Raw genomic sequence first — 13,911 nt, forward strand, 5'->3', positions numbered from 1 at the left:
GGTAAATCTTACTTTTTCGTTTTTGCATTTTTTTTTCTCAGAGCAGATCGTCGAGCAAACAGTGTGCAGCACTAGTTTCTGTCTGACGTCCATATTCGCGTGTTGTGTTCTTCTCTGCAGTTTCGCGTCATTTCTGGTTTGTATTATTGCGTGGTTTTTCGTTACAAAACATGGTTTCTAGACCAGATAGAATCGTGTTGTTGTCAACTCGTTATTTATTTGATTATTTTCAGGATTTAGACCGTACTATAGTACTGAAACAGCTCTCATTGAGTCACAAATGATATGCTCTTATCACCCGATCGTGGTTGTATCTCTATGTAGTGCGTTGTTAACTCGTGTAGTGAGTTACCTCCTGTTGTGGATCAATCACGTTGTGTTGTGTGGTGTGAACAGCTAAACAACTTGAACACTCATGATTTCACTGAGAGCAAGTCATGTGAGAACTGCACAGTTCAGCCGGACATTTTAAAATCATGTAGTGTGAACTAGGCATTACGTAGGTGCTTTATTGTACAAAGGTCAGGCATGTAACCATGAATGCGACCATGTATGTGGTTCTGTAACAAACAATATACAGAATATGAATAAACTGAATTACAAATCACAGATCTACAACAACTCTACAATTCTGGTATAAATATAATCAAGGATGTATTAAAGGGAATTAAAGAAATAAAGCAATATGAAAATATACATATATTTATAACTGTCTCGATTATTTTCCCACTGTATGTCTAACTCACGTAGTGCTAACATGCCCGTACATGTTCCCCGAGACCCAATTGAGGTCCACACAACATATTAATATATGTCCCTATACTTATAACAATACGGGAGGATAACTTGCTATTTAAGTGACAATACAAAGGCAAACATAACCAACAATATGAACACTCAGATACAATGCTGCGACAGCCTATTCAAATCTCCCTCACGGATGTATCATGCGATAAATATGCAAATGTACTTACTATTAGCTGCACGCACACACATAATCTTTTAATCCTTGAATGACAGCACTTCGATCGAACTTAACTGCTATTTACAACTTTATTCACTATAAACATGTCAGCACATCCTCAAGTCAGGCGATCTTGCTTATTAACTCTCCGTGCAACTTTTACGAACAGTCCAACTCACGAACAGAGGCGGGGGAGATCGGAAGAGTCCATTTCAAAAGGGGGGCCTTTTCTTCTTCTTCTTCTGTGATTTTTATTGGCAGTTTGCAATGGATGGCCTTTTCTACAATTATACATATTGATATGTTGTTGTTATTATGATGATCAGGGTGATATTTCTGATGCATTTGAAGTAAAGCCTAAAGAGGAAGACATAATTCTGCAGCATTAAAGGAGTAGTTCACTTTTGAAAAAAACTATTGCTGATAATTGACTCACCCCCATGTCATCCAAGATGTCCATGTCTTTCTTTCTTCAGTCGAAAAGAAATTAAGGTTTTTGATGAAAACATTCCAGGATTTTCTCCATATAATGGACTTCAATGGGCATCAAACGGTAAGACAGTTTCAGTGCAAACTGTTCAAAGGGCTTTAAACGACTCCAGATGATGAATAAGAGTCTTATCTAGCGAAACGATCGCTCATTTAATAAATAAATAACAAAGTTTAAGTTTTATAAGCTCAAATGCTCGCCTTGCTCTGTTCTGTGATGAGCGTTTGTGACTCTCCTGTTCGAATTTGTTCATCAAAATGAACGAATCTTTTTCAGAGACAATCCATTCGCTTTGTTAGTTGAATGAACCAAATGACTCTGAAAAAGATTTGTTAATTTTTATAAAACGTAAACTTTGTAATTTATTTATTAAATGAGCGATCGTTTCGCTTGATAAGACCCTTATTCATCTTCTGGAATCGTTTAAAGCCCTTTGAACAGTTTGCACTGAAACTGTCTTACCGTTTGGTTCCCATTGAAGTCCATTATATGGAGAAAAATGCTGGAATGTTTTCATCAACAACCTTCATTTCTTTTCGACTGAAGAAAGAAAGACATGGACATCTTGGATGACATAGGGGTGAGTCAATTATCAGCTAAAGTTTTTTCAAAAGTGAACTACTCCTTTAAAGACTCCAGAATTAAGTTATTATGGTCTTGTTCTATAGACAATAGCTGTTATTTTAGCTCCCACTCCAGCTAACGCTAACCTGACTAGCTTGTATCTTAGCAAAGGAGACATTTTTCAAATTCCAATTGGTGGATGGGAAAGGTAAGCATTGATGCGACTGATGGCCGACCCAAACAGCAACATAGAGTCGGCCCAGATCCGGGCCACATCTGGCACACATATCTGGGGATAAACCGTGATTTGTTACTTGCTGTTGCAAGTCGAAATGCAGATGGCATTGAGGAGTTGGGAACGTTCTCTTGGATAAAGAGTCCAGAAACGAACTGCACTTCACTCTTATACCAGTCCACAGTGGCACCATCACATTACGGACGGCTGTCGAAAAGAAGAACGTTTATTCAGCCTCGTTATTTCAAGAGGCTCATGGCTGATGAAGGATTCTTTGACAGACTGTAAATAGACAAGATTTTTTCTCTTTCAGAAAACTGTAACACGCACGAGACGGAATGACCTGTGGATCGTGAATGAGGTGTAGAGAATAACAGGGATAACAGAGCATGTTTGAAACAAACAAACCCACTGAGGCGGCTCGCACTTCCCCACAGTTAATTATATTCCTCATTAGCGCTAAATACATTCTAATGGGACTCTCCCAGATACCACGGACACCGTTTAGCTTTTAGCGTTTAGTGCCCCTCGTCAGGCGCCTTTCCAATGCCTGTTCCTTGTGTTCATGGATGGAACGCGTTACACTTGTGGCTTTCTTCTGTGGACACATGCATTTTTCATAGGCAGCTATGCAAACAATGTCAGTAGGTTTCCACTGCGGCTACATCTGGATTAATTAGGTCACCCGTAAAAAATGTGATTTAAATATCACTCGGAGAGGAGTGGCGTGCGGTTTACGATCAGAAACACGTGTTTTACTGCGTATACAGCACAAGAGTATACATGTGATCAAAGCCTAGATTTAATCAACACTGACATTTGTTTGTTTGTACTATTATGCTTAATGAAGTGCTACTTTCCTATTACAGCAAAAAAATAAAAAATAAAAAAAAAGTTTTACTTGAAACAATTGAATTCATGCACTGAATCTAACTCAATGCCTTTAAGCATGTACACACGGTCAAGACGATCTGCTGAAGTTCAAACTGAGCATTAGAATAGGGAAGAAACGGGATTTAGGTGACTTTGATCGGTGGCATGGGTGTAATATTTGTGAATTTGGATTGATTTGGTTGTGAGTGCAGTGCGTTTGCAGAGAGACTCCGCCCACACACTCTTCTGATTGGCTGTGATTTTGGATTGATTTGGTTGTGAGTGCAGTGCGCTTGCAGAGAGACTCCACCCACACACTTTTCTGATTGGCTGTGATTGTGAATTGATTTGGTTGTGAGCGCAGTGCGCTTGCAGAGATACTCCGCCCACACACTCTTCTGATTGGCTGTGATTTTGGATTGATTTGGTTGTGAGTGCAGTGCGTTTGCAGAGAGACTCCGCCCACACACTCTTCTGATTGGCTGTGATTTTGGATTGATTGGGTTGCGAGTGCAGTGCGTTTGCAGAGAGACTCCGCCCACACACTCTTCTGATTGGCTGTGATTTTGGATTGATTTGGTTGTGAGTGCAGTGCGTTTGCAGAGAGACTCCGCCCACACACTCTTCTGATTGGCTGTGATTTTGGATTGATTTGGTTGTGAGTGCAGTGCGTTTGCAGAGAGACTCCGCCCACACACTCTTCTGATTGGCTGTGATTTTGGATTGATTTGGTTGTGAGTGCAGTGCGCTTGCAGAGAGACTCCACCCACACACTTTTCTGATTGGCTGTGATTGTGAATTGATTTGGTTGTGAGCGCAGTGCGCTTGCAGAGATACTCCGCCCACACACTCTTCTGATTGGCTGTGATTTTGGATTGATTTGGTTGTGAGTGCAGTGCGTTTGCAGAGAGACTCCGCCCACACACTCTTCTGATTGGCTGTGATTTTGGATTGATTGGGTTGCGAGTGCAGTGCGTTTGCAGAGAGACTCCGCCCACACACTCTTCTGATTGGCTGTGATTTTGGATTGATTTGGTTGTGAGTGCAGTGCGTTTGCAGAGAGACTCCGCCCACACACTCTTCTGATTGGCTGTGATTTTGGATTGATTTGGTTGTGAGTGCAGTGCGTTTGCAGAGAGACTCCGCCCACACACTCTTCTGATTGGCTGTGATTTTGGATTGATTTGGTTGTGAGTGCAGTGCGCTTGCAGAGAGACTCCACCCACACACTTTTCTGATTGGCTGTGATTGTGAATTGATTTGGTTGTGAGCGCAGTGCGCTTGCAGAGATACTCCGCCCACACACTCTTCTGATTGGCTGTGATTTTGGATTGATTTGGTTGTGAGTGCAGTGCGTTTGCAGAGAGACTCCGCCCACACACTCTTCTGATTGGCTGTGATTTTGGATTGATTGGGTTGCGAGTGCAGTGCGTTTGCAGAGAGACTCCGCCCACACACTCTTCTGATTGGCTGTGATTTTGGATTGATTTGGTTGTGAGTGCAGTGCGTTTGCAGAGAGACTCCGCCCACACACTCTTCTGATTGGCTGTGATTTTGGACTGATTCGGTTGTGAGTGCAGTGCGTTTGCAGAGAGACTCCGCCCACACACTCTTCTGATTGGCTGTGATTTTGGATTGATTGGGTTGTGAGTGCAGTGCGCTTGCAGAGAGACTCCGCCCACACACTTTTCTGATTGGCTGTGATTTTGGATAGATTGGGTTGTGAGTAAAAGAGGGATATTTTCTTGGCACACTTTGGGCCTCTTAGTACCAATTGAGCATTTTTGAAACGCCACAGAAGACTGTGAGTGAGAATGAAATACTATAAACTTATAAGAAGCACGAGTGTGATGAATGCCCAGACACTTTACTGCACTAATAAAGCGAGGACACTGAGGAACACACATCTGAAATAAAATGACTTCATGTTGAGAATAATCCACTAAAAGAGGTCGCTGAATGCATGGGAACTGTTCTCCCCGGGCTATGGGGAATCACTCTTAATTACAGCGTTAATTCACTGTTAGTTCAGATTAATCCTTCATTAGAGTGCAGAAATCATTGCATTCGTGGAGCGATGTGACTGTGCTCATGATTGTGTGTGAGAAAGTGAAAGTTGGAATTCAAAATTACAAACATTTTCCAATGTTAAGTCTATTTTTTTTTTAAATCTTCCAAGATTATAGATTTAGTTTTTTTATTATTTCATTATCCGTGTTTGCTTGTAATGAATTAGCCGTAACATGACCGTGTCCAGGCCCTGATCCGCTGGAGAGCCAGAGAGTCGTCTCAGTAATTCTCCAAGACCTGTGTCTCTCACACACCTTCACTAACCCGGAGATTCAGTCAGCTGCAGGCCAAGTTTTAAATCAGACCGTAAGATTTAAAAGCCAATCATTTCAGGTCATGCGATGTTATCTACAGAAATGGAAATTGGTCATAAATATGTGTTTAGGTGTAGAGAAACCAGTATACCCTGCACTTTTTGGTGGGTAATCATTGTTAAAATGTTTCCCCAAGTAATTTATCTCCTGGTTATTTATAAGTCCACTGGTTTAGAGATAAAAAGAAGACTGTACTAAATTTTTAGCAAAGTGAACGCAATTCCTTTAGCCATGAATGTTTTCTCAATGAGTGTTTTGTGTGTCTCTCTGTGTGTGTGTGTGTGTGTGTGTTGTTGTCTCCTCCTCTTACACTACAGCACACATCTCTGAAATTGAGTTGTAATGGCAAGATGTTGTGTGTGATGAGAGACAGCGATCTAGATAAATAAACTTCAGGGTTGTCGAGTCACATGACTTGAGGACTCGAGTCCCAAATTCGAGGACTCGTGACTCGACTTGACGTAATCAAAGAAGACTTAAATATCTAAAGCAATTTTTTCTTGATATCCAACAATAGATAACACTAAATTTTTTCATCGTGTTTGTAAACTGTGCTTCAAAGCTGAAATCCAATCAGAGAGAGAAAGAATGAGGCGTTCGGTCCATCTACTGTTTACTTCATGTGTCAATATTTATACGGCCGGCACTTTTGAGAAGATTAAGCGCTCCTCATGTTGTTTGATGATCGCAGTGTTTAATGCTGAACGCCCCAGGACTGTTAATAACCCCGGTTGGTTTTGTAGTTTTGCAACTAATAACACAATAAGCACCAACCCCATTTTAGTTAGGATTGTAAAGAAGATCCATTCTTCCAAAGCACAATCACTGTCAGTGTTTCTGAACGCCTGAAACGCCTCGATTGTAGTTTTGAGTTTCTTCCGGGAACGAACACGCCACAAAATCCCTCGTTATAATAATGAATACGCAGAATAAAGGGGCGGGGCCTGATTGAGTTCGTTAGTAGTGTGTTAAACTGGCGGTTATGGAAAGGGGCGGGACTTTTTGTTCTGTTTCTGCTGCGAAAATAGTTCCAGACAAATATCACAGCAGAACCACGGCGCATCTCACAGGAACACTCAACCTGTTTTCATTACTGAATGATTCAGCAGTTTTAACGAATCGGTTGAGTCAAAGATTCAACGACCCATTCATAAAAATCTGTCTCATTCTTGAATCAATCAGCCGTTTGAACGAATCGTTTGAATAAATGAATCAACGACAGTCTACTGCCGCCACCTACTGGCGATTTAGAGTTATGTTTAAAAGTAATATAATTCTTTCCAACGTTTCATAACATTATTTTATACAATTGTAATTTTTCAGTGTAAATGATTTAATTTGATTTGAATTTTATTTGTCAAATTTAGGAATTTAAAATAGTTATTCAATTTTCAATTTTAGAATCAGTAATAGTTTATTTTCTGAAAAAAAGCTACTTTTTTGGACAATGTACATTGTTAAACTGCATTGCATGTTTTATTTTGTGCAAATAAACCTTTAATAAACCTTTTTTAACCAAATGCTTTCAAAAAAGCGGTGTGGACGTGTAAAATAAAGGATCATTTTTGGCTTCAATATCTCGAGAAAAGATGAGTTTACCCGTAGCGTATAAGCTAAACGTACGCAATATGAGAAAACCATACTTTAGTGAAACCATACTTTACCACCCATTTAAGATATAGGCCTAATTTTTATGTGTTGAAAACAGACATGATTTTCATTGATTTTCTTTGCATAATTATGTCTTAAACATTAATCTGTAATTCCCCTTCCAGCGCTCTTCATGCTCAGTCCACATGAACTGTGACGCTCCTTTTGTTCTGGGTGACGGTTGTGTGAAAAGCACAGAATTAATGAAAAATATCGATTTCATAAAGGATGTCAGACAGATGGACACATTAAAAGCATATGTGAGCTTTCAATATTAGTGTCTCTGTGCTTGAAAACACTAATGTGAAAAACTGCTGTATAAAAATCCACAGCAGTATTTGAGCGTTCAACATGTTGTTGAGTTACTTTCCCGACATTGCTTGCTCCAATTATAAATGCATGTTATTAAACATGACAAAAGTATTATTCTTCTGAAAGCAGCGTGTGTGTGTGTGTGTGTAAATCACCGGGTGAGAATGGAGGAATGCGCTGAGATTGTGTGCACAGGGTGAACGTGCGGAGGGAAAATATTACAGTTGGATCATTTTCCCGTAAAAAATGTTTGATGGAATTCCGAGCGATCCGGACAATCTCAACTCCTCTCTGCACACACACTTGGACACGAGAGAGAGAGAGCTCTAACACACTCTATGAAACCTCCATCACTGTTTTTATATCACAGTCTCATCCCAAGAAGTTATATAACTGACGTCTTTTGACCATACGTCAACATCCGCCTTTTTAGGGTCCCCTTAAACGTCGATCCCGGGCCGTCATACAACTGACGCTTTACCTTTAACGTCAATTAGGTGACGGGGTAGGTTTAGGTCTGGGGTAGGGACACTCTAAAAAACGCTGGGGTGTTTTAACCCAATTTTGGGTAAAATATGGACAAACACAGCCATTGGGTTACATTTTTAAATTACATTTTTAACCCAATGGCTGGGTTTGTCCATATTTTACCCAAAATTGGGTTAAAACAACCCAGCGTTTTTTAGAGTGTAGGGTTAGGATTCGATAACGTCATCTAACCGAAGTTTAACGCTACCCTAAAACGGCGATTGTGTTGACGAATGGTCAAAAGACTGCGCTGATTATAGATATGTAACACTGATTGTGTTTAGAATGAGGTTTTTGTGTGCGTGTAAAATCCTTTTGTTAGACTGTGTGTGTGTGATTCAGCAGTTTACATTAATGAACGCAGAGACGACGGCTTATTAGTCTGCAGTCGGCAGCGGATCAATGTGAAACCAATCAACTGACTTCATCATCCTCTGAGCATCAGCTAGGATCGTTCAGATTTACATTATCCCAGACATTCACTGTAAAACATGATTTGTAATGTAAAGCCCGGCTCGATCGGTCAGCGGGTGAAGGTCTTTATGTGTTACTGTGTTTTCTCGTGGCAAAGTGTTTTTGATTAAACGCAATACATTTCTCACTTGTATTCTCTCATCTGACTCCATAAAAGAAAGGCTTTTTAAATCTGCGCATCATTAAATTTAAGCGAATGTTTGAATATTCCTTGTAACTCTAATGAAATAATATCAAAGTCAGTTATAATCAAATGTTACAGTTTATCATGTCCGCTAATTTCATAATTTGTTTAAAGATAGTCAATACGAACATCAAAACATCAAATGCACAGGGATAAAGAGTTCAGCTCATCTGAAGGACTGAAAGGCCAGAGTCTCATTATATCGGCTAACACTGGATATTTGCACCCGGATGTTTACATCTTTTGGGGGTTGGACCGTGTCTAGTGACGCCAGTAATCCCTAAACTCTTAAATTACGAATTAACTTCATTTTAGAGATTTGGAATTGAGACATTTGTACTAAACATGTCATCATTCACATTAAACCGATTCTTGTGTGAGTTTAGGGATGAGGGGGAGAACCCAGAAATGTAGATTATAGGATGAGGGATAGGATAGGTCTCAAGTGTTCATTTTCAGACTCAACCATTTCTTACAGTAATCACAATCTGTTTTTTTTTTCTTTTGTCAAATCAACTTAGATAATTTATGTGGTTCAGATAACATAACATAATATGTTGAGTTTCTGATGATCTCCTTCATTCTATTAACTCAATTTTTCCATTTCAATGAACTTTAAGTTTTAAGGCAACTTCATTTCTTTAAGTTAAACTAACAATATTTAATGTGGTGTCAGCCCGGATCCCAACATGACATCATGACTTTTGCGTAAACACACACGGCACTTTCAAGTCAATTGGCGTGTTATCTATAAGCGTGTCTGTATTCCGATTCCTTCCGATTCCGATTCCTTGTTTCGATTCCGGTTCCTAACGATTCTGATTCCGATTCCTTGTTTCGATTCCGGTTCCTAACGATTCTGATTCCGATTCCTTGTTTCGATTCCAGTTCCTAACGATTCTCGATTCTGATTCCTTGTTTCGAATCCGGTTCCTAACGATTCTCGATTCCGGTTCTTAACGATTCTCGATTCCGATTCCTTGTTTCGATTCCGGTTCCTAACGATTCTCGATTCCGAATCCTTGTTTCGATTCCAGTTCCTAACGATTCTCGATTCTGATTCCTTGTTTCGATTCTGGTTCCTAACGATTCTCGATTCCGATTCCTTGTTTCGATTCCAGTTCCTAACGATTCTCGATTCCGAATCCTTGTTTCGATTCCGGTTCCTAACGATTCTCGATTCTGAATCCTTGTTTCGATTTCGGTTCCTAACGATTCTCGATTCCGATTCCTTGTTTCGATTCCGGTTCCTAACGATTCTCGATTCCGATTCCTTGTTTCGATTCCGGTTCCTAACGATTCTCGATTCCGATTCCTTGTTTCGATTCCGGTTCCTAACGATTCTCGATTCCGATTCCTTGTTTCGATTCCGGTTCCTAACGATTCTCGATTCCGATTCCTTGTTTCGATTCCGGTTCCTAACGATTCTCGATTCCGATTCCTTGTTTCGATTCCGGTTCCTAACGATTCTCGATTCCGAATCCTTGTTTCGATTCCGGTTCCTAACGATTCTCGATTCTGAATCCTTGTTTCGATTTCGGTTCCTAACGATTCTCGATTCCGATTCCTTGTTTCGATTCCGGTTCCTAACGATTCTCGATTCCGATTCCTTGTTTCGATTCCGGTTCCTAACGATTCTCGATTCCGAATCCTTGTTTCGATTTCGGTTCCCAACGATTCTCGATTCCGATTCCTTGTTTCGATTCCGGTTCCTAACGATTCTCGATTCCGATTCCTTGTTTCGATTCCGGTTCCTAACGATTCTCGATTCCGATTCTTTTAAGAGGCAGGGTCAAAAAAGTTTAGGTAACCTTGCTAACCAACGGCCTTTCTGAAGGAAATACTCCTTCTGTAAAAATACTCCTTTTGTCTGATGATCTCCTTCATTCTATTAACTCAATTTTTCCATTTCAATGAACTTTAAGTTTTAAGGCAACTTCATTTCTTTAAGTTAAACTAACAATATTTAATGTAGTGTCAGCCCAGATCCCAACATGACATCATGACTTTTGCGTAAACACACACGGCACTTTCAAGTTAAGTGGCGTGTTATCTATAAGCGTGTCTGCGTGTATGTCTACGCCGTTAAATGTCTGAGTGATTCAGAGTACTGTATTTATTATTTACTCAGAGGTTCTTTGTAACTCAGTGTTATATTGTTCAAGTAAAATGTACTCAAAAAATGAGTATTGCAATGTAAACCGCAATTAAGTAACTTACTGAACAATTTAAAATTGTTCATTAAAATTAAGTACTTTTTTCCAGTGCAGTGTGACTCACTCATAATTATTATTTTTGTTTGATTAGTTTTTTTTAGCTAATTTAGATGCTCGATTAAAAAGGGTACATTACTTTGCAACACACTGTGAGTCATATAGTAGTAAGTCATAGAAACATTAGTAACACTTTGTTTTACAGTTTACTTGTTACACATGTTACATGCAATTAATGTAACTGTAAATCAATCATAATTACAAGCAACTAACCCCAAACCAATCCTAATAATTACACACAGTTAGTTAATATTACTCACTACTTATTTGTGTAATCACTAGGGCCGTCAAACAATTAATCGCGATTAATCGCATCCAAAATAAAAGTTTGTGTTTACATAATGTATGTGGGTGCACTGTGTATAATTATATATATATATATATATAGAAATACACACACATGCATGCATATTTAAGAAAAATATTATTTATATATAAAATATTAATATTTACATATCATATAAATTATATATAAATCTATACAGTATGTACATTAAATATTTCTTAAATAAATACAAGCATGTGTGTGTATTTATATATATATATATATATATATATATATATATATATAATTATACACAGTGCACTCACATATATCATGTAAACACAAACTTTTATTTTGGATGTGATTAATCGCGATTAATCGTTTGACAGCCCTAATAATTACACCTGTGTTACCCTTTATTTTGTGTCCTTTTCACAATGTTGCATGTAGTTACCATAGTAATAACTAAATCATGCATAATTACATGGAACTAACCCTCAACCAAACCCTTAATATAGTAAGTGCATGTAGTTCATTAATATTACTCAGTAATCAAAACTATAATTACACTGAAACAATGACACCTTAAAATAAAGACACCTAAAAAATTTTAAGGAAAAACTGGTTACACTTTATTTTATTTATTTAAATAAATAAATATAAATAAATAAATAAATAAATAAATAAATAAATAAATAAATAAATAAATAAATAAATAAAGTGTAACCGGTTTTTACTATCATATTTTGGAGACCACAAAAAGATTATTGCAATAATTTTACAACTATTTCAAAATCTTGTGCTTAATTCAATCCGTTTCTTCTGAATTATGTGTGAAACTGACCAGTGTGACTCTAGAGTGTGTATTATCAGTCCTGTTGAGCTAATGCTGATGTGTGTGTGTGTGTGTGTGTTCTGTGGCGCAGCGGTGAAGCCGGCGGAGAAGGAGGAGGTGCCAACCGTCGCCGGGAAGCTGGACGCCGACAAGGGGAAGAAGGAGAAGAAGGAGAAAGACGGCAAGAAGGAAGGCAAGGGTGCGAAAGAGGGCAAAGAGGAGAAGAAGGAGGAGGAGGAGGAAGCCCCGAAGAAGAAGGGGGAGAAAGGCACATCGAAGAAAGAGGCATCGGACGCAGGAGCGAAAGGGAAGAAGGGAGGAGAAGAGAAAGCAGAGAAAGGAGGGAAAGGAGGAGGAGCCAAAGGCAGTGAAGCCAAGAAGCCTGCGAAGAAGTGAACTAAAGTGTGCTAAACTTTTCTAACCGCTTTTTGTAAGACACTTTATAAATGTACATTTATTTTATTGTAAATTGTAAATATGGACAATAAATGCGTCTCTGTTCATTATACACTTTCATTTATTCCTTATTCAGCACTAAATAATACAACACTGGTGCTTAGAAAAGTTATTTTGCATTTATGTAACATATAAACAACAACATAATGTTCATTTTCAAAATACTGTAAAATACTGTTCTCCACAAACGACAGCGGTCCTCGTTTACTCCCGTTTGGACAGTAAATGGTCCCAGAATGCTCAGTTTGGGTCGAATATTGCTCGTTGCAATGTGTCAGATTCACTATTTTGACGAGGACGTGAAGACACGAGTAAAGCAGATCATCTTCTCTGATCCACACACACACATTATGCAAACAGAGAGGCCATTTCAGAAATAACACTGAATTTAATAGTTCAAAAATCCTCAAATTCAGGTTCAAACGTAGAGAAAAACAGAACGCATATGTATATATTTTATGGTTGAATGCATCGACTATCGATCTGAATTTAATTATTCGCTAATTGTTTGGATTTTAAGCATTTTAGAAAAGAAAAAACAACAACGTCTGAATGTAAACTTTAGCGTACACTTTATTTTGAGGTGACAAAGTTACATTAGAGTAATTAATCAACTGCACCTACTTACTATAGAGTTACAATTAGGGTTTGGTGACTTGTAATTATGTATTATTGTATTATTACTAGGGTTGGGTATCGTTTGAATTTGAACGATTCTGATTCCGATTCCTTGTTTCGATTCCAGTTCCTAACGATTCTCGATTCCGAATCATTGTTTCGATTCCGGTTCCTAACGATTCTTGATTCCGATTCCTTGTTTCGATTCCAGTTCCTAACGATTCTCGATTCTGATTCCTTGTTTCGATTCCGGTTCCTAACGATTCTCGATTCTGATTCCTTGTTTCGATTCCGGTTCCTAACGATTCTCGATTCCGATTCCTTGTTTCGATTCCGGTTCCTAACGATTCTCGATTCTGATTCCTTGTTTCGATTCCGGTTCCTAACGATTCTCGATTCCGATTCCTTGTTTCGATTCCAGTTCCTAACGATTCTCGATTCCGATTCCTTGTTTCGATTCCAGTTCCTAACGATTCTCGATTCTGATTCCTTGTTTCGATTCCGGTTCCTAACGATTCTCGATTCCGATTCCTTGTTTCGATTCCGGTTCCTAACGATTCTCGATTCCGATTCCTTGTTTCGATTCCGGTTCCTAACGATTCTCGATTCCGATTCTTTTAAGAGGCAGGGTCAAAAAAGTTTAGCTAACCTTGCTAACCAACGGCCTTTCTGAAGGAAATACTCCTTCTGTAAAAATACTCCTTTTGTCACAAATTTTGCATTTTGCCGAGATTTCGTTATTTTTAGAAAAGTGAAGCCACACTTTGGACCGCCGACGTAAGCTACTCATGTTCGACTCGCGCGGT

At 38.9% G+C, this 13,911-nt stretch overlaps 1 protein-coding gene across 1 annotated transcript in view; it reads left to right on the forward strand.

Moving 5' to 3' along the window:
• Positions 1 to 12,534, forward strand: part of tmie (transmembrane inner ear) — a 31,311-nt gene extending 18,777 nt beyond the window's left edge. Inside the window, exon 4 of the mRNA XM_089130794.1 lies at positions 12,123 to 12,534. Coding sequence (XP_088986920.1) covers positions 12,123 to 12,427 — 305 coding nt within the window. The 3' untranslated portion in view covers positions 12,428 to 12,534. The remainder of the gene's footprint in view (positions 1 to 12,122) is intronic.
• The last annotated feature ends 1,377 nt before the right edge of the window (positions 12,535 to 13,911 follow it).

The sequence above is a fragment of the Pimephales promelas genome, chromosome 5, assembly GCF_988280905.1.
Source record: "Pimephales promelas chromosome 5, fPimPro1.hap1.1, whole genome shotgun sequence".
NCBI lineage: Eukaryota > Metazoa > Chordata > Actinopteri > Cypriniformes > Leuciscidae > Pimephales > Pimephales promelas.